The sequence below is a fragment of the Urocitellus parryii genome, chromosome 9 (assembly GCF_045843805.1).
Source record: "Urocitellus parryii isolate mUroPar1 chromosome 9, mUroPar1.hap1, whole genome shotgun sequence".
Lineage (NCBI taxonomy): Eukaryota > Metazoa > Chordata > Mammalia > Rodentia > Sciuridae > Urocitellus > Urocitellus parryii.
In genome coordinates this window covers 144,898,513-144,925,716 of record NC_135539.1, presented here as the reverse complement: position 1 = coordinate 144,925,716, position 27,204 = coordinate 144,898,513, and the positions used below count along the sequence as shown (strand labels likewise).

Genomic DNA, 27,204 nt, shown 5'->3' with positions numbered 1-27,204 from the left:
TGTCTCAAAACAAAATGGGCTGGGGATGTGCCCAGTGGTAGAGTGCTCCTGGGTTCATTCCAACCTCCAAAGAAAAGGACTTCAAGTATTTTAAATTCGTGGACTGTTAATGACACGGGTGCTTTAACTGTACACCATTTCACCACTGGAGGACACTGAACCACGCATTATTCTACAGGCATGAAGAATAGTGCCTTTGTTCTGCCTTTCTTAAAAACTTCACTTTTAGGGCTGGGGATATAGCTCAGTTGGTAGAGTGCTTGCCTTGCATGTACAAAGCCCTGGGTATGTATATATATACAGCATAAAAAACAAACAAATGAAAAACTTCACTTTTCCCCAATAGTGATTAGAGATTTCTATCTGTATAAGCATTTTATCTAACAAATAAAGGAACAGAGTTACAACTTTTATTCCCTAATTAATGGATTAAAAGCTGCAGACCTTATAGGAGGGACAAACAGGTCACAGAAGAGGCATATTCAGCAGGATCCCAGGGAGGGAAACACATAAGGTGGCACCACACTTTCAACAGTAGACTGTTGGTGGCACAGAGGTGGTGGGGAGCGCTGTGGGAGTGGACCCAAGCCCCGGTTAACAGGGCGCAACGCTCCCCACTGGCGGCTTACAGAGCTGGCAGCTCCCGCAGGGCCATGCAGCCCTCCGGGAGACTCCCCTCTAGACCATGAACCACCACAGCAGATGGTAGAAGCAGCACATCAGCCAACTGTCATTTGGCTCCCGTTTCCAGAACTGTAAAAACCTTGCCAACCTGTAGACAATTCATGATATCAAGGAATTGTCAATTTAGGTGTAAAAAAAAATTTATGAGATTATACATACTTTGAAAAGCCCTGAAATATTTACACAAATATTATGACATCTGAGATTTGCTTCTAATTTTTTAAGGGATAGAAGCAGACGAGATTACAGGTGACACTAAATAGACCAGGAGTTGAAATTTTCCTTGTCGTCTTCTTCCTGGGTGTACTTGTGGGAGCATGCACATGTTCTTTTGTTTTAGGTGCTGGGAAGTGAACCTGGGAACTTAAGCATGCTAGGCAAGCACTCTACCACTGAGCCACGTCCTAGCCCATGTATATATTTAACTTCAGTGAATTTTTTAGATTTCTTCCTTTTCAAAAGTTTTTTTTTTTTAAACTCAATGCAAGGATAAAACAAAGACTAACTTCAATTTTTTTTTTAAAAAGTATGGTACCTTTATTTGACAGTACTGAAATATATTTTATTTAAAAATCTACTAGTCCCAGGCGTGCTGTGCCAGGAGTTCTGAATCTTACTCTTCTTTTAAATAATAAAATTAGTGCATGCTCGCATTTCTCTCTCACACACACACCACCTACTAGTAAGTAGCAGGCTGCTTTTGCTTTAGATGTAGGGGACCCATTTGCTCTTCGACCCCATGTTGTTTGAAGTCCCTGCCCTATTGGAAGGGAATGCCTGCTGGAAGAGAGCCCACTGCTCACAGGCATCTGGCTCCTGCGCACCGCAGCTTTCCACTTCTTACCCTAGCTCAGCTCTGAAACGCAGTCTGTCAGTACACCAGGCTGACCTGCGTTGGAGGCATTTTTAAGTTCATCACACAGTATGTCACAGTGCAAGTGCAATGCAGCTAACTGCTGGGTTCTTTTTTCCTAGAAAAGGCACAATCTGTCTTACACAGGACATCTGCCAGATGGTGGATTCTGGGAGATGTTGGAACCTCTCGGGCTCGCAGTGTCGTCTTAAAAGTGATGCTCCAGATCGAGAAGCATCAAATGACTGGGCTGGAAATTTTTTCAGGGCAAGTCCACAGTGAACCCACATCCTGTGACTCAACAGCTCTCTCTCCTCTGTAATGCATCCCTGCTGCAGTGCTGGTTGTGGTGTCGTTCTTTGGTGTGGCTGGGCACCCTAGGAAAATGACCTGCCACTGAGCGACATCTCAGCCTGCAGTGCTTTTTCAAGAGCGGGATGAACATGCTGGTGCACACCTGTAATCCCAGTGACTGTGGAGGCTGAGGAGTATGATCACAAGTTCTAGGACAGCTGGGCAACTCAGGGAGACCCTGTCTCAACACAAAACTTAAAAGAGGCTGGGGGTGTATGTGCTGGGCTCAATTGGTGAAAGTACGTTATCTCTGCTTTTTCCTCTCCTGTATTTACTCTTTACCATAGAAACAGGAGAACCAAAATACACCTGCCCTGAAGGAACTGGCGCCAAAGACTCGGTGGCCATAGTCCCACTGCACCAAAATGAGGGCAGAATCCTGAGGAGGGCTCCTTCTCCCGCTAAACTTTATTCCCTCTTCGTTGCCATTCTTATTGTGAACTTTGCTTATGATTCTTTCAATTATCATTCTTCTTGGAGCAGTCCACGATGATGGGGGAAAAGACCCCAGAAAGTCATGTTACCAACATCCCTGAGGGCAGTGACCTCAGAGATTTCTGCTTTTCTTAAGCTCCTGCTGTGTTCTCACCCGTGTTGACCATTTTGAGAAGACAGATTAAGAAAAGGAAGACAAGCCAGGCATGGAGGTGCATGCCTGTAACACCAGCTCTCTGGAGGCTGAGGTGGAGGGCCACAAGTTAAGGCCAGCCTGGGCAACTCGAGGAGACCCCCCTCAATATGAAACTTGAAAGGCGCTGAGGATGTGGCTCAGTGGTAATCACCTCTGGGTTCAACCGCAAAGGAACAAACTAACAAAAAACAAAGGCCAACTTTCTGTCTACTAAGTTCTGTCCACCAAGGAGGCAAGGGAGGACCTGTGGAGAGGCTCTGAGACCACGGAGTCAAATGGCCGACTCTGCCACTCCACAGCTGTGTGACATTGAGCAAGCTGTATAACCTCTCTTGCTTTTAGCTTCATCTGTCAGATGAGTAAGAATGGGTATTGTCTTGAGATAATCCTTAATAATCCATGGAATGTGTTTATCTGCATACTTAAGCAATTTCTCTGACCATGGTTTCTAGTCTCCCATACTTTTCCCCAAGTGGTCTTCTGTTTTGTCTCCGAAATATGCCCTTTAATAACTCGTGGATCATGGACATCTCAGGATGTCTTTAGTTTGCTCCCAATCTTATGGTTTAGCTGGGCATAAAGTTCCAAGTTGATACTGATCTTCCTCAGCACTTTGAAGGTTATTATCCACTGCCTTCTGGACTTCACAGCTGCTAGTGAGAGTCTGCTGTTGGTGTAACAGTCACCACTTTTCCCCACTGATACGAAACCCACTTCTATGGAGACTGAGTGTGTCAGTGTTTGGACAGGGTTATCACTTTAGGCAGGACTGGGAAAAGGACCATGGCATAGGCACTCGTCCCCCTAACGAAGAAGCAGGACAAGCAGTGAAGGTCACTGTGACTAAAAGGAAACTGAAGATCAGCCATGTGTGACCACAACCATGGCTGCAGGGAAGACGGAGATGCCCTCACATGAAGGTAGACGTGAAGTGGACACAGGGAGGTACGGAGGACCTCGCTTTTCAGCTCTCAAGAGTCACACTTTCCATTTCTGCTTTCCAATTCCTACCCCAACAGCTCTCCAGGTAGATTACCGGAGGTTAAGGGAGGTAAAACAGCATATGAAAACACACTTGAACTCTTCTTGGTTTCAGGATGCGCAAGAACAAAACGCACCATCTTTGCTTATAGATGCGAGAGCTAAAAATCTGGCCTCTTTATTGATCATGACAGTTTTGGCTTTACAAAACACAAGACTTAGTCTCCATGCTCTGGAGAGCCAGCCGTCGTGGAACAAGGCACTCCCACAGGAAATGCTCATGAAAATGGAAACAGAAAGATGACATTTACTTTTAATTACAGAAAAAACACCTGAACTTAACTAGTTAATTCACTTATTTAAAAACAAAAACAAAAAGCTCTCTGTGAGTAGAAGCACTGTCCTCTCACTGATGCCCCTCTCCTGCTATCACAGCAGAAAGCCAAGAGGAGGTCAGGCTAAAGGTGGCCCCAGTACCAAGGCCACCATCGCTCATGCTGCAAAACAGTTGCCAGTCTGATCTGAGAGTGTAAAAGAATGCCAAGAAGTCAAGGTCCTGCTGGAGATCAAGAGAACTTCCCAGAAGGAGGTGGAGGGCCAAGAAATCCACCCGCCTGCTTGGTGGCAGCGCGTGACGGGGCAAGGCCGAGAATCTTCTGGATGTTCTGTGAAGAAAACACAGTGGGAATGGGTTTACTTTGGTGGTACAGAAGTGCCCCATGTAGACCTCAGGTAGACAGGATTCATACCAGCTGAAGGGCTGGCTGTTAAGACCTTTGAAAAGATGACCAGTTTTTTTTTTTTTTTAGTTGTACATGACACAATACCTTTATTTTATTATTTATTTTTATGTGGTGCTAAGGATCAAACCCAGTGCCTCACACATGCTAGATAAGCGCTCTACCACTGAGCCACAACCCAGCGCAACACTGTTATTTTTAAAACACCATGGAACAGCAAAGACCTCTTTACCTGATGAACCTTGGTCTCCCAACCACAGCAGCTGCTGTTTCAAGTGGAGAATCTTAAAAAGAGATGATCTTTTTTTGTTTGCAGCCTTAAAGCACGTGCCAGCAAGTGCTCCATTACTGAGCGACACCCCCAGCCTCCAGATCATCTTTTAATTTGAACATGAGGCATCTAAAGCGCTTAAGTAAGTCATTTTTTGTCACAAGGCCTTTTCTGTGAGCATGGGAGTTCTGGCTAGATGTAGTCATTATTGCACTGTCTACAATTTTCAGTTTCAATTTGTTTAAACTGGTGAAAGAACTTCAGAGATTGGAAGAGCAATCTGGAGTCCAGAATCTTCATAGATTTTTAATACTCCCTGCCCTCTTTCTTTATCTCACCTATATCTAATGCAAAATATATATATTTAGAAACTCACCTTTATTCAATTTTTCAAAATTTATTTTAGCTCCCATTAAATAATTTTTTACTCTGATTTCACTGAATAATATAACATTTAATTATATTACATAAATACAATAATAAGTAAAATCAGCATAAACCGGTCTTGGGTAAACAAAGTGGACTTTTGAAAGGTGATGACTCAACAGGTAAAGGGCGTAGGTGTACTGAAGAGCACTGGTGAGCAGACCCTGCTTCAAAGAGGGAACGGACAGGGTGTACGAATGTGCAGAGGTGAAGAAGAGGCCAGCTGCTGAAAGTTCATAGGCATTCTAGAAAAAGACTGGGATTCATCCAATTATTCCCACTCAGTGCCTTCAGTTCACATGGAGAAAATTGAAGGTTGACAAGGTGTGACAGCTGGCCACAATGACAAAGCTAAATTCTAAGGAGAGTAAGTTGGAACCCGGGTGCTTTGGTTCTTGCCCTCTCTTGCTTGGTGCTCTCTGTGTAAATTAAGTCCTGGCCTTCACAACAAACGCCACCTACGGCACGGAGTCTGCATGCCCTGAACCACTCATTCACCTGTCATAGCCCGCAATGGACACAGGATACCAGAGAGCTCCAGATTGACATAAGCAGTCACAGCCCCCACTGGACACAGGGCACTGAGAACTAAGCTGCTCTGGAAGGACACACTCCTTCAATTGGTTGTTAGGATCAATGACGACCTTACAGGTTGTGTAGCAGAGTAAAGTGTGTGTATTTATACTGTCAGAATATAATGAAATATTTTAATATAAAAATCACAGCTTTAAGAACTTATTTGAATTATATTTACCATAAAATATTTCAATACAGGTATTTCACAATATAATGGCTCATATTAGTGGAGAAATTTGAAAACAGGGTAAGAAGATAAATCCATCATTAGTAAATCAGACTACAAGCCACAGAATAGTCTGAATTTGTACTACCTTTACATAATAAAAATATTTCCTTCATGCCTATCTCTAAAGAGCTCACTGAACGAAGAAGCAAGAAAAGCAAATAATCCAGCTACCAGGAGGGTGAGGCAGGAGGATTAAAAAAAAGTTAAAGGCCATGTGGGTAGCTGAGCATGACTGTCTAAAAATAAAATTTTAAAAATGGCTAGGGGTGTGGAGAGCCATTGAGTTCAATGTGCAGTACTGCAAATTTAAAAAAAAAATTTTTTGAAGTAAGACATTACAGAATATTTGATGATAAACACATACAGTCTAGACAAAATATACAAGGGAGCCCTGCTCAGTTATTCTGCAGACAAAATATACAAAGGAGCCTTGCTCAGTTATTCTGCAGACAAAAGGGTCAATTAAATGAGTCCTTAACATTTCAGAGATGAAAAGTCAGCTCAAAAATCTCTGATACCCATAAAGCACAGGTTTCTATGATTTAAAGTCAGCAACTTAAAGGAAAATAAATAAAAAACACTTTGGAGAAACAAGACACTGATTCAGATCATATAATGATTTGAGTTGAGCCACTGCTCCAGATGGGGACAGCTTGGGCAGCTGCAGGGACAAGTGTGAGGACAGACCCTAGCACTCAGAGAAGGGCTGGCGGGACCCTGGCAGCCACATGCTTCTTCCTTGGGGATCCTGCAGAACTGTCATTTAGCTGCACCACAGTTCCATTATTCAGTATTTGCATTTAGATACAAATATTATACACTTACTGCATGCAACCTTATCTGTAGTCAGATTCTAAATAAAGTGTTTACATTCCTATAGACTTAATAAATGAAACCAAGGTCTTTTAGCCATTTTTCCTTAGGTAAGTTTTCTCCTGCCTCCAGGTCAGTGAAATCTCTTCCTCTAAAGCATCTGCAGGAACTAACTGACCTGGCAGGACGCCTAGCGGGCAGGAGCTCTCCACAGTGGTAGTAACAGCCTACACTTCCACGCATCTTTAAGTGTCTCAACTTCTAAGGCTGAGGTCACAGTTCTGGGTACCCCTGCCTTTGAGGTGAAAAGCTGAGGCAGTCAGAGGTTACAAGTCAGGAAGGCGCTGACACAGAACTTGGAGCAGAGTCTACCTCTATTAAACCACCCCTATAACAGATTCTTATCCTAGCAGCAGCTCTGTGGAAAAAAAAAAAAAAATCACAATTATTAAGACTATGCATGAGCACAGAAAAACACCAATATCACTGAGTGAACAAATGTTTGTGCCCCTTCTTCTTATATGTATATCCATATAAAAAAGAAATGCTATGTCATAACCATGAAAAAAAAAAATGCATGTAAGTCAAAACTTCCAGAATGTTCAACATCAAGAATAAATCCTGGCCAGGAGCAGAGGCACACGCCCATAATTCCAGTAGCTTAGGAGGCTGAAGCAGGAGAATTGCAAGTTCAAAGCCAGCCTCAGCAACTCAGCAAGGCCCTAGGCAACACAGCAAAACCCTGTCTCAAAATAGAAACTATATAGGGCTGGGGATGTGGCTCAGTGGTATAGCGACCTTGGGATAAAGGTAAGTTTTCTCCTGCCTCCAGGTCAGTGAATACCAAAATAATACCCAATACTACTACTACTACTACAAATACTACTACTACTACTACTAATAATAATAATAATAAGCCCTGATGTAAACTATGGATTTGGGGTTAAAAAGACGTGCCACTCTGCTGGGGATACTAACAGTAGAAGAGGCAGGGCATTTGTAGACAACAAGAAATCTCTTCTGTACCTTCTGCTGAATTTATATGAACCCAAAACTACCCTTAAAAATAATTATATAAAATGCATATAAAGAGTACTCAAATATACAAATAGTAGTTGCATTAAACAAAAATATTTCTGGGCCGCTACCTCAAAGTGAAGGTCACAGTGCGAAGATGAAGCAGTAACAGTAAGGGCCCACAGTGACTGAGCATGACACTGTACCAGGCATTGTCCTAGCATGTACATCCTCTGACAACTCACTGGAGTACTTTATTGACCCCTTCCCCAGGTCAGATGGGCAGTGTGACGACATAACAAGATTTAGAGGGAGGCACATCACACATGATGGCGTGAACACCCAAACTTGGGTTTATGAACCAAAAAGGATGGTTGTTATAACCTCTGCATGCAATAAGGACAAAAAGACATCAACCGCCAGGACTCACCGAGCAGCACACTGTGACCTGCTTTCCTACAATCCCTCAGGTATCCTTGAGACCAATTTTTCAGGCCTTTCTAAAGAGCAAGGTTTAGTTTAGAAGCACACATTTTGTAGCCAGGCATGTCGGTGCATGCCTGTAACCCCAGAAACTCAAGAGGAAGACCAGAGGATCACAAATTCAAGACCATCCTGGGCAACTTTGCAAAGCCCTTCTCAAAAAAGCAAAGAGTAGGGCAGGGGCAGTGGCTCAGTGGTAGAGTACTTGCCTAGCATGTGTAAGGCACTGGGTTCAATTCTCAGCATCACATATAAATACATAAAATAAAAAGGGTGAGTGTGAGTGTGAAGTGCCCTAAACCTCAGCACACAAAAAAAGGGGGGGGGGCGGTTAAAAGACCTGAGTTTTAATATATAATGAAGATACCATGGGAAAAAATACAAATGCAAAATATAGTAAGATATCATCAGACTTTGGAAAAAACACAAAACAATCATTGTGAATGCCTGCCCAGTCCTGCACAATAGGGTAACAAAAGGGAAAAAAAAAGATGAAACATTTTCCCAAAATCATGTCTTCCACTGGCAGGAAACTGAGAGAAGTAATACCACCACAGGATGTACGTTCCTCTCTCTGCAAAGGGCAAGAACTGGAATCAAGGAAAGGTAACGCACTGCTGGCATATTTCAGGAAGACTCCGATTACTGACAATAAGCACATTCTGCTCAATTCCACTCTTCATCATTTGGCTAAAATCACAGTGATGGCAACCCTTGGTTCACTGTCAGTAATTCCAGCACCTCGCAACCGGCCCTCACCTCCAATCTATCACGACATCTCATTAACCACCATAATCTAACCTTTACTGGATTAGCAAAGCCTGGTACAAAATGCAATCACTTCAAATACCCCTTCCAATATTCCCAGGGCTCTTACGATACATGTGAATAGATCACTTGGGAGAACGATGTAAAGATCAAGAACTGAAAAAGCAGACTTATAGGGGCACGACAAATAATAATGAACAGGAGTCAAAAAACTTGGGTTCCAGTACTGACAAACTATTCAGAGGCTTAGTAATATTTTTTACTCTATTACCCTAAAAAAAAGTAGACTGACTACTTCAATAGCTTTCAGACCCTTTAAGCCACAGAAAGACTTCATCTTTAAATAAAACCCAATCCAATACAGAAAACAAAATAAAGTTGGGGACTTGAAGGCCTCAGATGGGTCCTTTCTTTGGCCTTTCCCTCCCTACCACCAAGCACCTTCAAGGAGCCACTACATTCTAGAATGTGTCTAATGACATCACAAATCATAGTACAGACTTCAACAAACATCTTGCAAAGTGGAAATGAAAATTCTGAATGAAGTGGGCTGGGGTTGTGGCTCAGCAGGAGAGCACTCACCTCACACCCTGGGTTTGATCCTCAGCACCACATAAAAATAAATAAGTGAAATAAAGTATTGTGTCCAACTACAACTAAAAAATAAATATTAAAAAAAAAAAAAAACCTCTGAATGAAGGACAAGTGCATCAAATCTGCTATGGAGCGACACCACTTCCTTTATAATTTATTTTTCCTTTTATACCAGGGATTGAACCAAGGGGTTCACATCCTAGCCACACCTGAGCCCTTTTTATTTTGAGACAACATCTCACTAACTTGCTGAGATTGGCTTTAAATTTGTGATCCTCCTGTCTCAGTTCCCCAGTCCTGGGATTACAGTCGAACCCTCACCAGGCTCCTCTGAAATGCTGAATATTTTCTGCTCTAACAGAAAAAAGGGCCCCTTAATAATGAAGGTCTTTTTTGCTGGGGTCAGGATAATCTTTCTCTCCTATCTCCTCCCTCCGTTTCCCATCTTTCCAATGAAAATGCCCCCAGATCTCTTGTTTAAGCCCTTTCTTTGATCAGTCAAGAAGAATGTTCTGAAATTTAGGTTAGTGCAAGAAAATGAGAGGTTTGCCTTCATTTTTTTAAAAAAAAGCTCATAATGGAGGCAGGACTCAGGTGGTACCTCATTGCATGTCTAAAAGAATGAAAGTCCCTTAACTAGTTTAAAGAACTAGGGTAACCACAGCAACTAAAAATTATGGGGACGAGCCTTGGAAAACTATTGGGCCTTTGATAAGGGGAATCCAAATTTCCCATATAAACTGCTCAAATCTCTGCCTGACTTGAAGTATATATATGTGTCACAACTCCCAGCAGCCCAGCTGTCTAATACGACTAACTTAAAGATCACCGCTGTCCCCTACCACACAGGAGACAATAGTGCCTAAATGTCTGCCTCCCCACAATTCAGAGGTATTAGACAGTGAGACCCTAGGGGTGGCTCTGCAGGAGGGCTCCGCCTCACCCTGGGAGGAGGGCCTGGTAAGAGGCCCCAGGAGCTGCCTCATCCCTTCCACTGTGCAGGATGCAGCGAGGAGGCTGTGCCAGACACTGAAGCTGCCACTGCCTTGATCTTGAATTCTCACATTCCAAAACAAAGTACTAGTGTGTGCGAGCAATCTGGTTTATAGTGTTTTGTTGTAACAGCCAGAAAGGACAGAGATAAATAAGGACTAAGTTAACTGCCTGCTCAAACAAAAAATGACACTCTTATAAAAAATAAAGTAATCCAGAATCTCTGTTACCACCACACCCCACTGTCCAAGGCACAATCCAAAACCATTAGACACATCAAGAAACAGGAAAACACGACTTACACTGAAAATAGGCAACAGACAGAGTCCAAATTTCAAATGTTGAAATTAGCAGACTACATTTTAAAATCAGATAAATAACTATGCCTAAGCCATGCATGAGCGACCCAGAGACTCTGGAGGCTGAGGCAAGAAGGTCACAAGTTCAAGGCCAGCTTCAGCAACTTAGCAAAACCCTGTTTCAATTTTAAAAAATAGAGGGGAAAAAAAAGGCTGAGAATGTGGCTCAGTGGCTTAGTGCTCCTGGCTGGATTCAGTCCCCAGTGCCAAAAAAAGGAAAGACGCTGTCATGTGTGTGAGTATGAACCTGTAACGACAAACCTACTGCTATGTACAACTATAATGTACCAGTAAAAAACGAGGGAAAAATAATACAGACAAGGTACTTTCAGATAAATGAAGATTAGTAGAATGTGTCACCAACAGACCTGCACTACAAGAAACGCAAAACAGCTGGACATGGTGGCACATATCTGTCATCACAGCAGCTCTGAAGGCTGAGGCAGGAGGATCACGAGTTCAAACCCAGCCTCAGTAATTTAGTGAGGCTTTAGGCAACTCAGTGAGACTCTGTCTCTAAATAAAACACAAAAATGGGTTGGGGCTGTGTAGCTCAGTGGTACAGCGCTTGCCTAGCACATGTGAGGCACTGGGTTGAATCCTTAGCACCACATAAAAGTAGACAAATAAAATAAAGGCATGCTATCCAGATACAACTACAAAACAAAACAAAATTAAAAAACAGGAAATCAATGTTGTGCTGTGAGGCAGATTAAAGCCACCTTCCTCTTCTGTTCACCTGTGGCTGTACCCACTCAGAGGACTCAGAGCCTGCCACCCCACACACCTCATGCCTTTGTGTGTTCTCTCACACTGCAGCCTTTGCCAAGAATGCGAATAAGACTGAAAAGGCCCACCCAGCCTTAAGGATACACCTCGAGTGGTCCTCTTGCAGAGACTCTTGGTTCCAGAGGATTTGTCTCTGTGGTCATGATGCTCCCGCAATGTTTTCAAATCTTGCAGTATTTTGTGTGTGCATGCATGTATACACATACACACACACACACACGCCAACCACTCTGATATAAATTCTGGGTCTGTTTCCCCACCTAGGATGTGAGTCCACAGGGTACAGACAATTGCTATTTACCCATCTATTTTCAGCATCAGCAATTCCTGCCATAGAGTAAAGGCTAGAATCATCTTCAGCAATGACAGGGATCAGTTCTCCCTGCCCGGAACCAACTCACAAGGAGATCGGGTTACAGTGATGCCTGAATCATCTGCTCTTCTGAATGACTTGTCTCTAAAGTGGTTAAAGTTTACCTGCAAATGAAAAGAACCTGCTTGTAGATGAATATCCTGGTTCTATGGCCTGAGTGTGTCTCCCAAAGTTCAAGTTGGAAACTTGATCCCAATAAAATAGTGTGAGGTGGAGCCTGATGAGAAGTGACTGGGCTGTGAGGGTGGGTCACGGGGATCATTGCCAGTGTCAAGGGAGTACCTCTGGTATTACAGGGACAGGGGGAGCTGGCCCCTTTCTCTTTCCCCACTGCAAGAATAGGGAATGGAAACCATGCTCGGTGTGGTAACTACCACTCCTTCCTAAGGATCGGTGATCCAGAGTTATAGCTTCAGGATGAGCAGCCGAAAGACCTCAGCACCAGCAGATAAGCATTTCCAGTAGTCTATAGGTGGAAGCTAACCACGGTGTGAGGGTGACAAAGGACACACGTGGAACATGGCTATGACCACTCACTTGTCGGATTGACATGGTGCACAGGATGTACAGGAAGATGAAGGAGCAGTCTGTGGTGTCATCTCCCAGCAGGTTCCGATGAGACAGCCCTTGGATGTAAGAAAGAGGGGTGAAGGGGAGCTTTGCCACCACTCTACCATCAAATCTGGAAAGGAAAACAAAGAATTGTTATTTTTGGAAGACTAACAAGCTTTTTACTTTCAGAGAAGACTTTGGGACAGAAATAGAACTTTAAATCTCTTGATCTCTGAAAAAGAAAGGTGATGTGCTTAAGAGAGACAGGAGCTTAAGGTACAGCAATATATAAAGAAGAGCCTAAATGAATCTCATCAATCTCCTATACCAGTGTTTTTCAATCTTTTGATACGTGGATTAATAATTTATGTATTCACGAACTACTGAGGATCCTAAAAAGCTTTTGTTTGTGAAAGTTATAGCAATAAATGTTCAATACATTAGAAACAAAGAAATGTTAGCTGGGTGTAGTAGTGTAAGCCTGTAATTCCAGCAAATCAGGCAGCTGAGGCAGGAGGGTCCCAAGCCTGGGCAACTTTGCAAGACTGTGTCTCAATGTAAGAATTCAATGCGCTTACAGCTGAGTGGTGCAGTGCTTGCCTAGCATGTGCAAGGTCCTTAATTTCATCCCCAGTACTACAAAAAAAAAGAAAGAAAAAAAAGAAAAAAGAAATACACTTAGTATTTGGATAGTCTCCACATGGGGGAAAAAGGAAGGAAGTAATCCATCTTTTTCTTTGGTGGGGGAAAAAAAATTTAAATTTAAATCAAGTACTAAAAGACTTGTACAATGTACTCCAAAGAACATAAAATAGACAAAAGTGGGAATCTTACATGTGTTTAATTGTCCACTTACTTACTGCACTTCCAGCTCCCTCACTCTGTGTATTAAACTGCAAGGCTCAAGCGTAAACCTATTAACCTCACAAAAGCAAAACAAAAGTAGTAGTGCTTCCAGGAGGAGAGTCTCACTTCTTCACAAGAAGTCTGCAGTACAAACACCCCAACCTTGGACTGGGGCTGGTGGTAGAGTGCCTGCCTCCCATGTGTGAGGTACTGAGTTCGATCCTCAGCACCACATAAAAATAAATGTGTGGCACCCTCACCCTGCAGAGGTGGACTACTAAGCAAGGTGACATACAGAAGACATCAATTCCTTTTGTCATTAACATATACACCTAACACATTCAGCTTCTATGGTCATTTTATTCTTTATTATATTCAACCTGAAATTGTAACTAAGATGTTTTATGTCCTTGAAGTTATTCAACTATGTGAACATCTACTCTATAGGACAACAAACATGAAAATAAATTCCAAAAATTCTTACTTTTTTTTGGGGGGGGGGCAGTTACTGGGGAATTACCTCAGGGGCACTCAACCACTGAGCCACATCCCCAGCCCTATTTTATATTTTATTTAGAGACAGGGTCTCACTGAGTTGCTTAGCACCTTGCTGTTGCTGGGGCTGGCTTTGAACTCATGATCCTCCTGTCTCAGCCTCCCAAACCAGTGGGATCACAGGGGTGTACCAGCACACCCGGCAAATTCTTACTTTTAATGCATTAAGTTTTCTAGGGGATTAGATTCATATTGAAGAAAGTGGTACGTAGCCTAATAAAGAAGACAGCAAGGGTGAGAAACAAGAATGATAGACAGGTAGATGATTTCCTTCCCCACTCTGAATTTGGAGACAGGGCCTCTATAGGGAGACACATTTTGTCTTAGTAAAAGTAATAACTTCCAAACCCTAAAACTACTCAATACAAGTATGAGCTATCTCAGAAAACATCAAGCTTCTCACTGGAAAGGAAATCTGGACTGAAGGATTTCTGAACTGGGGAGAAGGTATGTGTTCGACAATCTAAAGTTCTACGATGTCAGCTTTATGGAAATGACTCAGGAGGAGAAGTCAAACGGAAATAAAAGCCAATCCAGCACCTCTGCCGCCTCCCAGCAACTGGTTCTTCTTGTACAACCTGGGGCTTTTTTCTAAAGAATCTGCCAGCTATCAACAAACTTTAAGACTAAAAAGGGATACTAAGAGATTACATATCTAATCCACAACAAGGAGATAACTGAGAGTTTAAAATCAGAGAAATTGGTATGGAGCTGTAGCTCAGGAGTAGTGAGGCACTGGGTTCAATACTCAGCACAACATAGAAATAAAGTTATTGTGTCCATCTACAACTAAAAAATATTTTTAATAAACCAGAGAAATTATATTAAGGTTTAAATGACTTGTTCTATACAATAAAAAATGCATAATTTTAATTTCATATGCTACTTTATAAAAATGGAGACAGTCTTCTAAATTCCAGGTGCTGATAATCCAAGAAACAATACTATATTTTTCTAATAATGCACAGTGCAGAAAGTTCAGAACAAAAACATGAAAACAGAATTAAAATATATAGTTAAACACTGAGATTGTATAAACCTTCTTTGGAATTGAAATATAAAACAAGAAAATAAAAGGCTATTATTTCCCAGGGCTCTGAACAAGAAAGTTAACAAAAAGAAAATAGTGTAACAACAGGAATCCAGGAGTGGTGGCACATGCCCATAATCCCAGTGGCTCAGGAGGCTGAGGCAGGAGGATTGTGAGTTCAAAGCCAGCCTCAGCAACTCAGCAAGGTCCTAAGTAATTCAGCGAGACCCTCTCTCTGAATAAAATATAAAAAGGGGCTGGGGATGTGGCTCAGTGGTTAAGAACCCCTGGGTTCAATCTCTGATAACAAAAAAACTAAATCAAAACCAAAACAAAACAAAACAAAACAAAAAAAAAAACCAACAACAAATAACCTTCATGCTTGCCAACAGTCATCTTTTTCAAAAGGCCTGATAACTCCATTTGATTCTTTGACTTCTATATCTTGGAAAACCTGTACCACAAAATTTAAAGCATTTAACATTTTATCAAGTACAATTAACTGCACAAATAATTAGGCATTTGGTCTAAGGCCTAATACCTTAATCATAAAAATATTTGGTGAGTATTAATTATATGATTAAATCTGCTAAGAATCATACTTAAGGTCAGGCATGGTGGTTAATGCTTATAATCCCAGCGACTCAGGAGGCTGAGGAAGGAGATCACAAGCTGGAAACTAGCCTGGCAACCTATTCTCAAAATAAAAAAGGCTGGGGATGTAGCTCAGTCATACAGCATCCCTGAGTTCGATCCCTAGTACTTGAAATAATAAATAAATAAGACACTACTTAATCCCTAATCAAAATTGAGATGGCCAGTTGGGCACAGTGACACCAGCCTATAATTCCAGCAACTGAGGAGCCCAAGGAAGGAGGATCACAAATCCAAGGCCAGCCTGGGCAACTTGGCATGACTGTTTCTCAAATAAATAATAAAAAGGATTGGAGACATGGCTCAGTGGTAGAGCACTCATGGATTCAAATTCTAGCGTGTGTGTGTGTGTGTGTGTGTGTGTGTGTGTGTGTGTGCGCGCGCGCGCGCGTGTACACACACACACACACACACACACACACACACACACACACACTGGTGTTCAAGGTCAGCCTCAGCAATTTAGCAAGACCCTAATTAAAATTAACATCGCAAGACCCTGTCATTTAATCTTCTGAAGATCCCTTCCAGCTCTAAAGGTATATAATTCTAATGATTAGTTAGTGCAAATTTTATGTTAAAACCATTTTGGACATATTCTCTAAATTCTATACCTAGATAAAACAACCACTTACTTTTTTCAACCACTTACATTTTTCATAACAACCACAAAAATTAATATATTCATTTTTTCCTTACTCTGTCTTTTCCTCCTGTAAAGATTTTGATTCTGAGGGCAGGGGTCTCATCTTATATTCGATACCTCACATAGTGCCTATGACAATGTGCACCCTACAGACAGGAAGAGGAAGATATGCTTGGGGAGGAGGCAAGGGAGAGGGACAGAAAAGAAGCAAGGGAAGAAAAATTAGAGGAAGAGAAGGAAAAGAAAGTAAGGGAAATTCTAAAGCACAGGGTACAGTTCAGGTATGATTTGAAAAAGAGCTGGGCACAGCGCTGCACACCTGTAACCCCATTACTTGGGAGGTTGAGGCTGGATAAGTTCAAGGCCCACTTGGGCAACTCAGGGAGACCCCATCTTGATTTTTTTTTTTTTTTTTTTTTTGTGGTGCTAGAGATTGAAGCAGGGCCTTGTGCAAGGAAAGCACTCTACCAACTGAGCTATATCCCTAGCCCAAAATAAAATTCTTAAAAAAAAAAAAAGGGTCGGGGGGCTGGGGTTGTGGTTCAGTGGTAGAGGATGTGTGAGGCCCTGGGTTTGATCCTCAGCACCACATAAAAATAAATAAATGTATTGTGTCCATCTACTACTAAAAACAAATTTAAAAAACTACTAAAAACACATTTTAAAAAAGGTCAGGGATGTAAGCCCAGAGACAGAACATTCCTGAATAAAATCCCCAATACCACCAAGGGTGGTTAAAGAGAGAGACAGAGAGAGAGAGAGAGAGAGAGAGAGAGAGAAGGAAAAAAAAGATGTTTTCCTAACTTCTGTCAAAAGCTGTTCAACAGTTACTCAGGTCTGCTATGTTTTATTTTAGGTAACAGTAACTGACCTCATGGTTAAACAGATTATAGTTGTTAAGATTCTACTTTAAGAGTCAAAACGTCTTCATGTGACTAACTTCAGTCTGCGATAGCATACTAACAGCCAATTTAAAAACAGACGGAACCTACTTGGGGCTTTTAGAGAACACATAATGCCCAAGTCTTTACCTTGTAAATAAAACATCTCAATGTTCAGAGGGTGAAAAGCTATTGTGTAATTGTATTCTATCAAAATTAAGTTCTCTTGATTCTGCTCTTGCTTTAGGTTAAATAAGCAAATGTTCTTCTTGGGCTGGGGTTGTGGCTCAGAGGTAAAGCACTCGCCTACATGAGTGAGGCCCTGGGTTCAATCCCTAGCACCACATGAAAATAAAGATATTGTGTCTACCTATACCTAAAAAATAAATATTAAAAAAAAGAGAGAGAGTATGTACTTAGAAAATAAACACTAAAGTAGTTATGGGTAAAGGAACAAGAAGTGTACAACGTACTGTCAAATATGAAGAAAGAGTAACACTCTAAATATTAGTACATATAGAAAAGAGAAAAAGAAAACAGATGTGAGGCTGGGATTGTGGCTCAGCGGTGGAGCTGCTCGCCTAGCACAGGTGGGACCTGAGTTCGATCTTCAGCACCTCATAAAAAAAAAAAAACATAAAAGCATTGTGTTGGGTCCATCTACACATAAAAAATAAATATTAAAAATAATAATAATATAAAAAAAGTTCATGTATGACTAAAAAAAAAAGTGGCAAAATACTAATAACTATGAATTAGGGTAGGAGATACATTATTCCTGTGACTTCACAAGTATGAAATTATATCAAAATCAAACATTATCAAAAAGTTTATATCCATGTATATATATAAACAGAATAATAGTTACTAGGCAAAATCATACAAAAGGATACTCACATGGAATTGAACATTCCCATCAGGGCAGTAAAACAAAAGCCAATTGCAAACATGGATTTCATTCGAACCTATAAAGAAACCAAATCATAACTTCATACTGAAGAAAACCACCGCTCAAGCATACCTCAAAGTTCAGGTTTCCTGTCATTTTTAAAAAGCTCTCCACAGCAAAGCAGTCTATTAACTAACCCACTTTCCACCCCAGTTCCATTCCTTTGCAACCTTGCCAAGTAATTCTGGCCATTAGCAATGTAAGTACTCATGCTGACTAGGCACTTGTAGGGCAAATTCCTAGGCATTCCTCAAGGCCTTCTTTCCACTCTTCTTGCCTAGAATGAAGACCATGATGTCCCAAGGCAAAGCAACCTTCAGACCATCAGGTGGCCTTTGGCCAAGGACCTGAGGATCTGAAAGCAGTGCTGAGATGTTCCTCTGGCCCAGGACTACCAACCTCCAGCCCACTCAGCAGAAAAGAGACCATCATGGGTTCTAGGCCACTGTTAGGCACTGTTATTTGCAACCCAATTCTTTCTTAATTACACAGTCCACAAATTATAAAGATATAAGATCATCAGACATTCTTTTGGAATTGTTAATATATTGCCCCCCACCCCCAGTACTGGGAACTGAACCCAGGACCTTACATGTCCTAGAGGCTAGTACTCTACCCCCAGCCCTTTATAACTTTTATTTTGATACAAGGTATCACTAAGTTGCCAAAGGTGGACCTCAACCTTGTGATCCTCCTCCCTCAAACTCCAGAGTAGCCAAGATTACAGGTATGCACCACCATACTCTGTAATATATTGGCATTTTGCATCTCATCTCTTACAGTTTCATTGGCTATGACGAATATGTAATAACTGTCATCAGGTAAGGAAAGCTACTTTTTAAAATATTCTCTTCTAACTTAAAAAATTTCTGGAAAATAAATAAGTACAGTAAAGGTATCTCTGTAAGAGAAAACTGGAGCACAGTTCAGATGTCCTATGCTAAGTATACAAGAGTTAAGTAGAAAAGTTAGGTCACATAATCAACCTATCCTTGTTTAAGGACAACACTATTAAACAAAATCTGCTGTCTAGAAATACTGAGTAAATGGGTAAAAAAATCACTTTCTTTGTACTTTATGGAATGTCTCACACTCAAAACAAAAAGGGCTTAAAAAATATAGTGGCGCACACCTATAATCCCAGCAACCAGGGAGGCAGAGGCCGGAGGATCACAAGTTTGAGGGAAGTCTCAGGAAATGAGTGAGAACCTATGAAACTTAGTGACCCAGTTTCAAAATAAAAAATTTAAAAAAGCTGAGGATGTGGCTCAGTGGTAAAGTGCCCCTGAGCTCAGTCCACAGTACCAAAAAACAAAATAATAAAACCATCAATAATATTCCAACTCCTACAGCAGAATTACAAAGCCACCACAAGATTTAACAATAACATAAGAAAAAGAAAATAAGCTAATTTCTTTTAAAGTATAAGAGGAAAACCGAAGAAACAAATTACAACCCTAAGACAGTCCTTAAAAGCTACCCAGGAACCATGTGATTCCTATCCATGGTCTCACAGGTGAGCCATTTCTGAGAAGTCAGAGCAATGCCATGGATGCAGATCATCCTGCTGCTAAGACGTGCAGTGTGGTTCGTCACCCTTACCATCGACAGATCTCTGTTGTTATTCTTCAGTTTCTCTTCTTGCCTCTCTGAAAAGAATTAACGTGATGTTAATACATACAGTGCTGAGTACAGAACAGCTGCTACATAACTTGTCACTGGTGATTATGGAAGCAGTCTCCTTCAGTATCATTGCTGCTGTCAGTAGAACAACAGAAGATTGAGATTTAAACAAAAATTGGGGGAATTGAAATTGAGCCAACTATTATATTCATTTATGAACACGTCAAAATTATAAGAATGATAATGTACTAATTAAAAATGTTTAAATAATATTTTTAATTTAAAAAAAATCTCCTCTGGCAATAAATGCACTGACTGTAAATTAATATACACTCTTAAACCACACCAGTGGGAACTGCCAATCAGTTAATCATAAGTGCACCGTAAGGACTGTTCTAATGTTAACTCCTCATCTCTTATATTTTTTCCCCCTTTCTAAATTTCTTTTAAAAAAGAGTGTATGTTCTAAGTGGGCATGGTGGTGCATGCCTATAATCCCAGGAGGCTGAGGCAGGAGAATTGGGAGTTCAAAGCCAGACTCAGCAACTGAGCAAGGCCCTAAGCAACTCAGCAAAACCCAGTCTCTAAATAAAATGGAAGACAGAATGAAGATACAATAAACGAAAAATATATACTTCACAGGGAGGTATTACACATGCAACATTTTATCTGAAAAACCTGTTGGTAGGAAAGGCTTAACATGCCTCAAAAAGCATAAAACAAAATTTAAAGAATACCACAGAACATGAAGTTGTAAAAACAAAGTTAATGTTAAAAATCCTACATACCATCGGTCTTCAGAAATCTACAAAATGCTCATTAAGGAAAAACAAATACAACCTAAAGGAATGTTCCCCACAGGGAAAAAATTTCAAGCACTCCTCAAGCTATAAACAATACTCTTATTAATGTCCCCACAGCCAGTAAGCTTTATAAACCTCCCTCCCCTCGATAACCAGAAACCGATGATACCTTTAACAGACTACTAGGAGAATGCCTAAATTCTTTCCATTTTACCTGTTCTCCCCTCCTAACTCATTTAACACATCTCACATTCTCTCTCTCCCTCAATACCTACACTCTCTTTTAACCAGGGATGCTCTACCACTCAGCTATATCCCCACCCCTTTTTATTTTGAGATGGGGTCTTATTAAGTTGCTGAGGTGGGCTTTGAACTTGCAATCTTCCTGCCTCAGGCTCTCAAGTCACCAGGATTACAGGTATTGCCACTGAGCCTGGCTTAAATAAATTTTTGTTATTTCATGTCCAATGATGTTTTTAATTACCAATATTATAAAAACAAACTACTATTCCTAAAAATGAATAATCTTTATGTTATAAATACACTGATGAAGACTATTATGTCAATATAATTACTATATAATACATGGTTTTTATGAGAACAATCCAAGTTCTAATAAACTATATGCTTAAAGATCTTCTTTTAAAAAAATGTTCCATTTTCCCTGCAAGAGCGTGTTTCCTCAGAGGAAAAACTTGTAGGAAAGTCACATTATTAAATAGCTATAAGTGTAACAATTTACTTTGAAATGATACTAAATTGTTTCTCAGCAGGAATTGGACATTTGAGCATAATGATTCATCTAATTATGAGAATAGTTTTGCAGTCATTCTACTCGAAATGCACAGCTTCTTGTTGACTGACTCCATGGCTCTGATTTAACTTAGCTGCTAGTTAATATTAGTTAACTAGCATAAATTCTCTCAAAAAGTTGTCTCTTGTTCAATAAGTAAGGATGGTCTTAATCTCATATCATTCGCATCCTGGTGGGTTGCTGATGAACCCACAGATAGTGGACTTTGCTCCTAAGGCAAAAAGACAACTCAGTACTGGGAGCCCAAGGCATCCAAGATAGCTGCACTTCCAATCTCTTTCAGCTATTAGGGTGAAATAAATGTGTATCCAAAACCTTCTGTGCCTCCCTTTGAAAATCTAGGATTTAAAGATGCTGGGTGTTGGAGATAAACAGTGTTGTCATTTAGTGTTCACTTGTCCCATGTGAATTATTCTGGACCTATGTGACCTAGAAAGAACCCCAGGATGTAATACAGGCAACAAGTATTTTCCAAAGGAAAAACTATTCCTTTTGGGAAGAATTCTATGCACCTTCTTACCAATGAATTTTTGGAATAAAATCTCTACAAAATGTCAACATATTTCATGAAGAAAAAAATCTGGAAATACGCAGAAGATACATTTATATTCTAGAGTTATTTATTATCCAAAATGACAAAAGGGAAGATTAGCCAGGCATGGTGGTGCATGCCTGTAATCCCAGTAACTCTGGAGGATCACAAATTCAAAGCCAGCCTCAGCAAGACAGCAATGCCCTAGGGAACTTAGCAAGACCCTGTCTCAAAATAAAAAAGGGCTGAGAATGTTGCTCAGGGGATAAGCCCCCGTGGGATCATCCCCAGTACCAAGAAAGGAAAAAAAAAAAAACAAAAAGCAAAGTTTAAAATTGTAAAATGTTACATTTCTTGTATTCATTGGAATAAATTAGTAGCAATGACAGCACCCATTCTGACCACAAAATGAATTAACCTCCAATCAATCAAAATAGCATAGAGAAAAGCCTACAGAGAATATATAAATTCAGGGTTCAAAATATGTTAAAGTTAAGAAGCATCTTCCCATATTTCCGTGCCACTAAGGAAAAGATGCACACCTCACTCAGTCACGCTTGAGTGCCTGCCCTTCCTTTCTTAGCCCATTCTGAAGATAAGTCTCCAGCTATAGCTGCTGAAAAGTCAGCCGTAAGAAAATTCATAACCCATGCTGGTTAATTCTAGGTATCAACCTGACTGGATTGAGGGATACAGGTAGCTAACAAAGTCATTTATCTGGAGAGATCTGCGAAAGTTTTCCAGAAAAGATGGTTATTTGAATCAATGTACTGAATAAGGAAGATACATTCCACCTAATGCAGGTGGAGACCATTCATAGGGGCTGAGGGTCTGGACAGAACACAAAGGCAGAGGAAAGACAAATTCATTCTTTTCTGGAGTGGGGGATACCCATTTTCTCCTGCCTTTGGATATCACAACTCTAGTTCTCTGGCCTTTGGATGCTAGGATTTGCATCAGTGGCCCCCTGGGTTCTCAGACCTCTGGCCTCAGAACAAGAGTCACACCATCTGATTCCCTAGTTCTTAGGCCTTCGGACTTGCACTGAGTCACGCCACCTGCTTCCCTGGTTCTCCAGCTTGCAGATGGCCTACTGGAAGACCTACCAGAATCCATGATCATGTGACCTAATTCTTCCAATAAATTCCATCTCAATATCTGTACATATATACAACTGGTTCTTTCTGGAGAACCCCAATGCACAGTCCCTATCATGCCACCACTAACTCAAAAGGCAGTCCATCTATAAGCTCTCCTATAAACTGTGGCATAAATGACCAGTTGAGTCAGTTGAATACCTTTTTTAAGGCATTAAATCAGAAGACCTTGGGACAAAGACCTGTGAGAGCAGAAAAGAGTACTGGCTTTCAAACTTTCACTTGCTTAAATTTATATGTATGTAAATACACACACACGCACACCTTTTTAAAACAGTTTTTGAGGGAAAGAGGGTTATAATGGTGATGAACCAAAAGAAAGGAGTTCTTAGTAAAAACAAAGTGGACAGCAGAAATTCACTATTTCTGAGAAACAAGGTGTCATGGGTAAAGCTCTTTGATAATCATATTTTGGGTGTGTGAGGATGGGGTACTGGAATTGAACCACCCAGGGTGCTCTACCACTGAGCTACATCTCTAGCCATTTTTATTTTCTTTATTTTATTTTTTCAGTGCTAAGGATCAAATCCAGGGCCTTGCATACCATCAAAAACCTTTATATTTTCATCTAAAAATTAACTTTTTCCAATCCTTAAATTTTATTTAGATTAATACCTCACCTATTTTCTTTTTTTGTTGTCGACCAGCTGACTCTGTTATGGTTTCCTTCTTCTTTTCCACTGTGAACACCAGAGAAAAACAGTAAAAACTAATTATGCATTATATTTAAAAAACAAAGGCAGCTTTCTCACCGCTGAGTCAATCAAAGAAGCTTATAAAAAAGTCAGACTTTGATCATGGTCATTTTTAAGTTAACCAGCCTGTTCCTGAAACTGCTAACAGAGAACACAGAAAGGACATCCTAAGAATAAAACAATAGCTGGCTGGGGTTGTAACTTAGTAGTAGAGCTAATAATAATAATAACAATAATAATAATAATAAGTACCAATAACCAAATACTGATAAAATATTATATTAAGACTTAGCCAGGCATGGTGGCACACATCCATAATCTGATAACTCTGAAGAAAGCTAATGTAGGAGGATTGCAAGCTCTAGTCCAGCCTCAGCAACTTAGCAAGACCCTGCCTCAAAATATATAAAAATAAAAAGGCTGAGGATGTTGCTCTGTGGTAGGGGATATCAGGGTTCAATCCCCAGTAGCACAAATAACTAAGGGGCACTCCAGCACTGAACACCAGCCCTATTTTTTTTTTTTTTTTTTAATTTTGAGAAAGGCTCCCCCAGTTTCCCAGACTGGCCGTGAACATGCAATCCTCCTGCCCTCAACCTCCTAAGTAGCTGGGATTACAGAAGCATGCCATCACACCCAGCTGGTCATTTCCATTTTGACTGTCTTTTGTCTTTATGTGTGTGCTATTGGGGACTGAACCCAGAAGTGTTCCACCACTGAGCTACAGCCTCTTTTTTTTTTTTTGAGACAAGGTATCACTAAATTGCGCAGGCTAGCCTAGAAATGAGATCCTCCTCCTTCAATTGCCCTCCCCAAGGCATTGGGATTGAAACCAGAGGAGGCCCTCAGCAACGGAATCACACCTCCAGGGCAGGATGGGGAGGAGTATGTGCTGAGTTTGGTCTCTAATTCTTTTTGGTTTTTTTTTGTGGGGAGGGGTGGGATTGAACTCAAAGGAACTGCACCACTGAGCCATATCCCCAGCCCTATGATTATTATTATTATTTTTTTGTATTTTATTTAGAGATAGGGTCTCACTGAATTGCTTAGTGGCTCCCTCTTGGTAGCTTTGAACTGGCGTGCACCACCACACCTGGCCTGGTCTCTACTTCTTTTGGTTGCTCTGTCTGAGTATATCATTAGCTTTCTGAGACTTAATCTCCTTTCTTATCATGTTGATCAAATAAGCAAAGGTATCTTTTTTTTTTTTCCCCTACAGTGCTAGGGATCAGACTCAGCACTTGAGCATGTGTAGGCCACGAAAACACTGTCCCATTGAGTAACACTGCCAGCTGCTCAAATGAAATAAGAAAAACATATCGAAGGCCAAATTGTGCCTATAAGAAACCATTCTCATCACATTCTCAGCTGTGTCATGCTGAATTCCTGTTTGATTTCAGAGACAACAAATTTCAATCTCTTCCTCAAACACTTCTTCAACCTTCTCACCCACCTGAAAACTTGGCTCCACACTAGTCACCATGGCCTGCTATTCTTCAAACATACCTAACACAATAAAATCCCATATTTCTTTACGTGGAATTTCCTTCCCCCTCCTCATTCTCTACCCACGAGGGCCTGCAAGGTCATCTGCAGCAGGGGCCTTTCGCAGTGCCCACAGAACTGGGCCCCTTCCCTAGCTCTCACTACCCACGTCCCCTGGTGCATGCTCACAAACGGACTTCCACTCAAGCCGCGTTATCTCCGTGTCCTACGAAGTCGTCGCTGGGCCGAGGCCCCACCTCCGGGGAACGTGGCTCCCGAACTCCCGCCCGCCGGCCCTGCGCACTCACGTTTTTTGCTCTGTTTCTCCACCTCGGCCTTCAGCCTCTTGTACTTGTCGGTCCGGTACACCAGGACCCAGGTGATGCCTGAAAGTCAAAAGCGACACCTGACCCACGAGCCACCCGAGGCCCCGGCGCCTGCCCGGGCGGGCCCCCACGCCCTGCGCCTCACCCCCGCCTGAGTGACGACTCCCAAACCCGAGCCCAGGGCCGCGGGCCCATCAGGGGCGAGCGCGGGCACCGCAGGCCGGAGGATCCCGCCCTCACCCTCGGCCAGCAGGGCGGTGCACACGGAGATGAAGACGATGAGCAGCGTGTCGGCGAACATGGTGCTCATGGCGCTCGCCCGGCGCCCCGCCGCCGCGGGATGCGCCCCAGAGCCGGCAGGAGAAGCGACGGCTGCCCGGAGCGACCACCGAGCCGGACACCGCTTCCACACAGGAGAGCGCACTTCCGCTTCCGGGCCGCACCGGAAGAGCCGTGCGGGGCTGGGCTGAGCGGATCTCGCGAGAGCTGGAGCGGCGGCGGCCGTGGCGGAGCGTCGCGCGGTCGGGACGCTCGACCTCTCAGTGTCCGCAGGGAGGCGGCTTTCAGGACAGCCTAGAACTCCTGACGCTTGGGTGACTGTTGCGTTCCAAAGACCCCAGGCCGGAGGACCTCAGCCCAAGCGCGAGGGTCCCGCTTCTCCGCCTGCTGGTGTGGGGCTGAGGCCCGGCGGAGCGCCCGAGCCCTCCCTGACCGCTGCTGGCCGCCGTGGGCCCCCTCCGCACTCGGCCACCCAGCTTATGGCTCTCCTTTAGCACGACTTTTGACCCAGGTTATTTGTGCATTTCTCGTCTTCTCTGTCAGACTTGGCAGAGCCCTGTCCCCTTTTAACAGACGCTGCCTGTGCCAGGAGCGATGGGACCTGGTAGGGTCAGAGGGTGATTAAGAGCACGCCTTACTCCAGGACTCCCAGGGAAAGTGCACGGCGTGCTGAGGTTCAGGATAGGCGCTCCACAGTGCCACGAGCCCACGCCCGGGGTCCCAGCCACTTAGAGGCCGAGGCAGGAAGGTCTCAACTTCGAGGTCAGCCTGGGTGATATGAAGGGACCCTGTTTCAAAATAAAAAGGACTGAGGAGGTAGCTCAATGACACACACAAAACTTAGGGAAGCACAGATGAGAACAAGATTTTTTTTTTTTTCTGGAGGAGTTGGGAAGATAGCAAAAACGACATTTGGGCTAGACCTTGATTTGAGTAGCAGTTCAGATAAGGGTAAATGTGGATTTGTTTGTGCTTTTTGTTTTGTTTTGGGGTTTTGCTGTTTTGTTTTGTTTTGTTTTGTTTTGTTTTGTTTGTTGTTGTTGTTTTGCCTGGGACCGAATCCGGAGCCTCTGGCATGCTATGGGAATGCTCTACCACTGAGCTACATCCCCAGCCCAAGGATAGGTCTTTATTCAACATTGTATCACCCAAGGTAAATATTGATATAATAAGAGCATGACCTTTGAAGTCAGGCCTGATTTTCTGTTCTATTTGTACCATTTAAATGATACCAATCCTTGAAAAAAAAATAAATATATATATACACGTATATATATATTTTAATATCTTTGGACCTCAGTTTCTTCATCACTAAAATGAATAACACTAGCTGCATGAAACTTAGGAGGAGTGAATGAGAAAGAGACTACCATAAAGAATTTAAAGCTGTGCTTGGGGGCTGGGGATGTGGCTCAAGCGGTAGCGCGCTCGCCTGGCATGTGT

The 27,204-nt window shown here is 42.0% G+C and overlaps 1 protein-coding gene and 1 non-coding gene across 2 annotated transcripts; both read right to left on the bottom strand.

Annotated features, from left to right (window-relative positions):
- Positions 1-1,239: 1,239 nt before the first annotated feature.
- On the bottom strand, positions 1,240-25,910 carry Tmco1 (transmembrane and coiled-coil domains 1). Its single transcript, XM_026409519.2, has 7 exons — positions 25,723-25,910; positions 25,465-25,542; positions 23,597-23,656; positions 19,650-19,696; positions 17,996-18,063; positions 12,472-12,616; positions 1,240-4,168 (listed from the first exon to the last, which is right to left on the bottom strand). Exons 1-7 carry the CDS (start codon positions 25,790-25,792, stop codon positions 4,070-4,072), a joined length of 567 nt encoding a protein of 188 aa, XP_026265304.1. The 5' UTR covers positions 25,793-25,910; the 3' UTR covers positions 1,240-4,069.
- LOC113197273 (small nucleolar RNA U13) lies at positions 7,848-7,947 on the bottom strand. The gene has a single exon (XR_003302667.1). It is a non-coding gene; the product is annotated as a small nucleolar RNA U13 (small nucleolar RNA).
- Positions 25,911-27,204: the final 1,294 nt, after the last annotated feature.

Bases quoted from the DNA above. Each gene is read 5' to 3' on its own strand.
- Tmco1 (XM_026409519.2), bottom strand. From the start codon at position 25,792: ATGAGCACCATGTTCGCCGACACGCTGCTCATCGTCTTCATCTCCGTG. The intron at 25,543-25,722 runs GTGAGGGCGGGA...TTTGACTTTCAG, and splicing joins CACCGCCCTGCTGGCCGAGG to GCATCACCTGGGTCCTGGTG. The intron at 19,697-23,596 runs GTGAGGTATTAA...AATTCTTTTCAG, and splicing joins ACAACAAAAAAAGAAAATAG to AGAGGCAAGAAGAGAAACTG.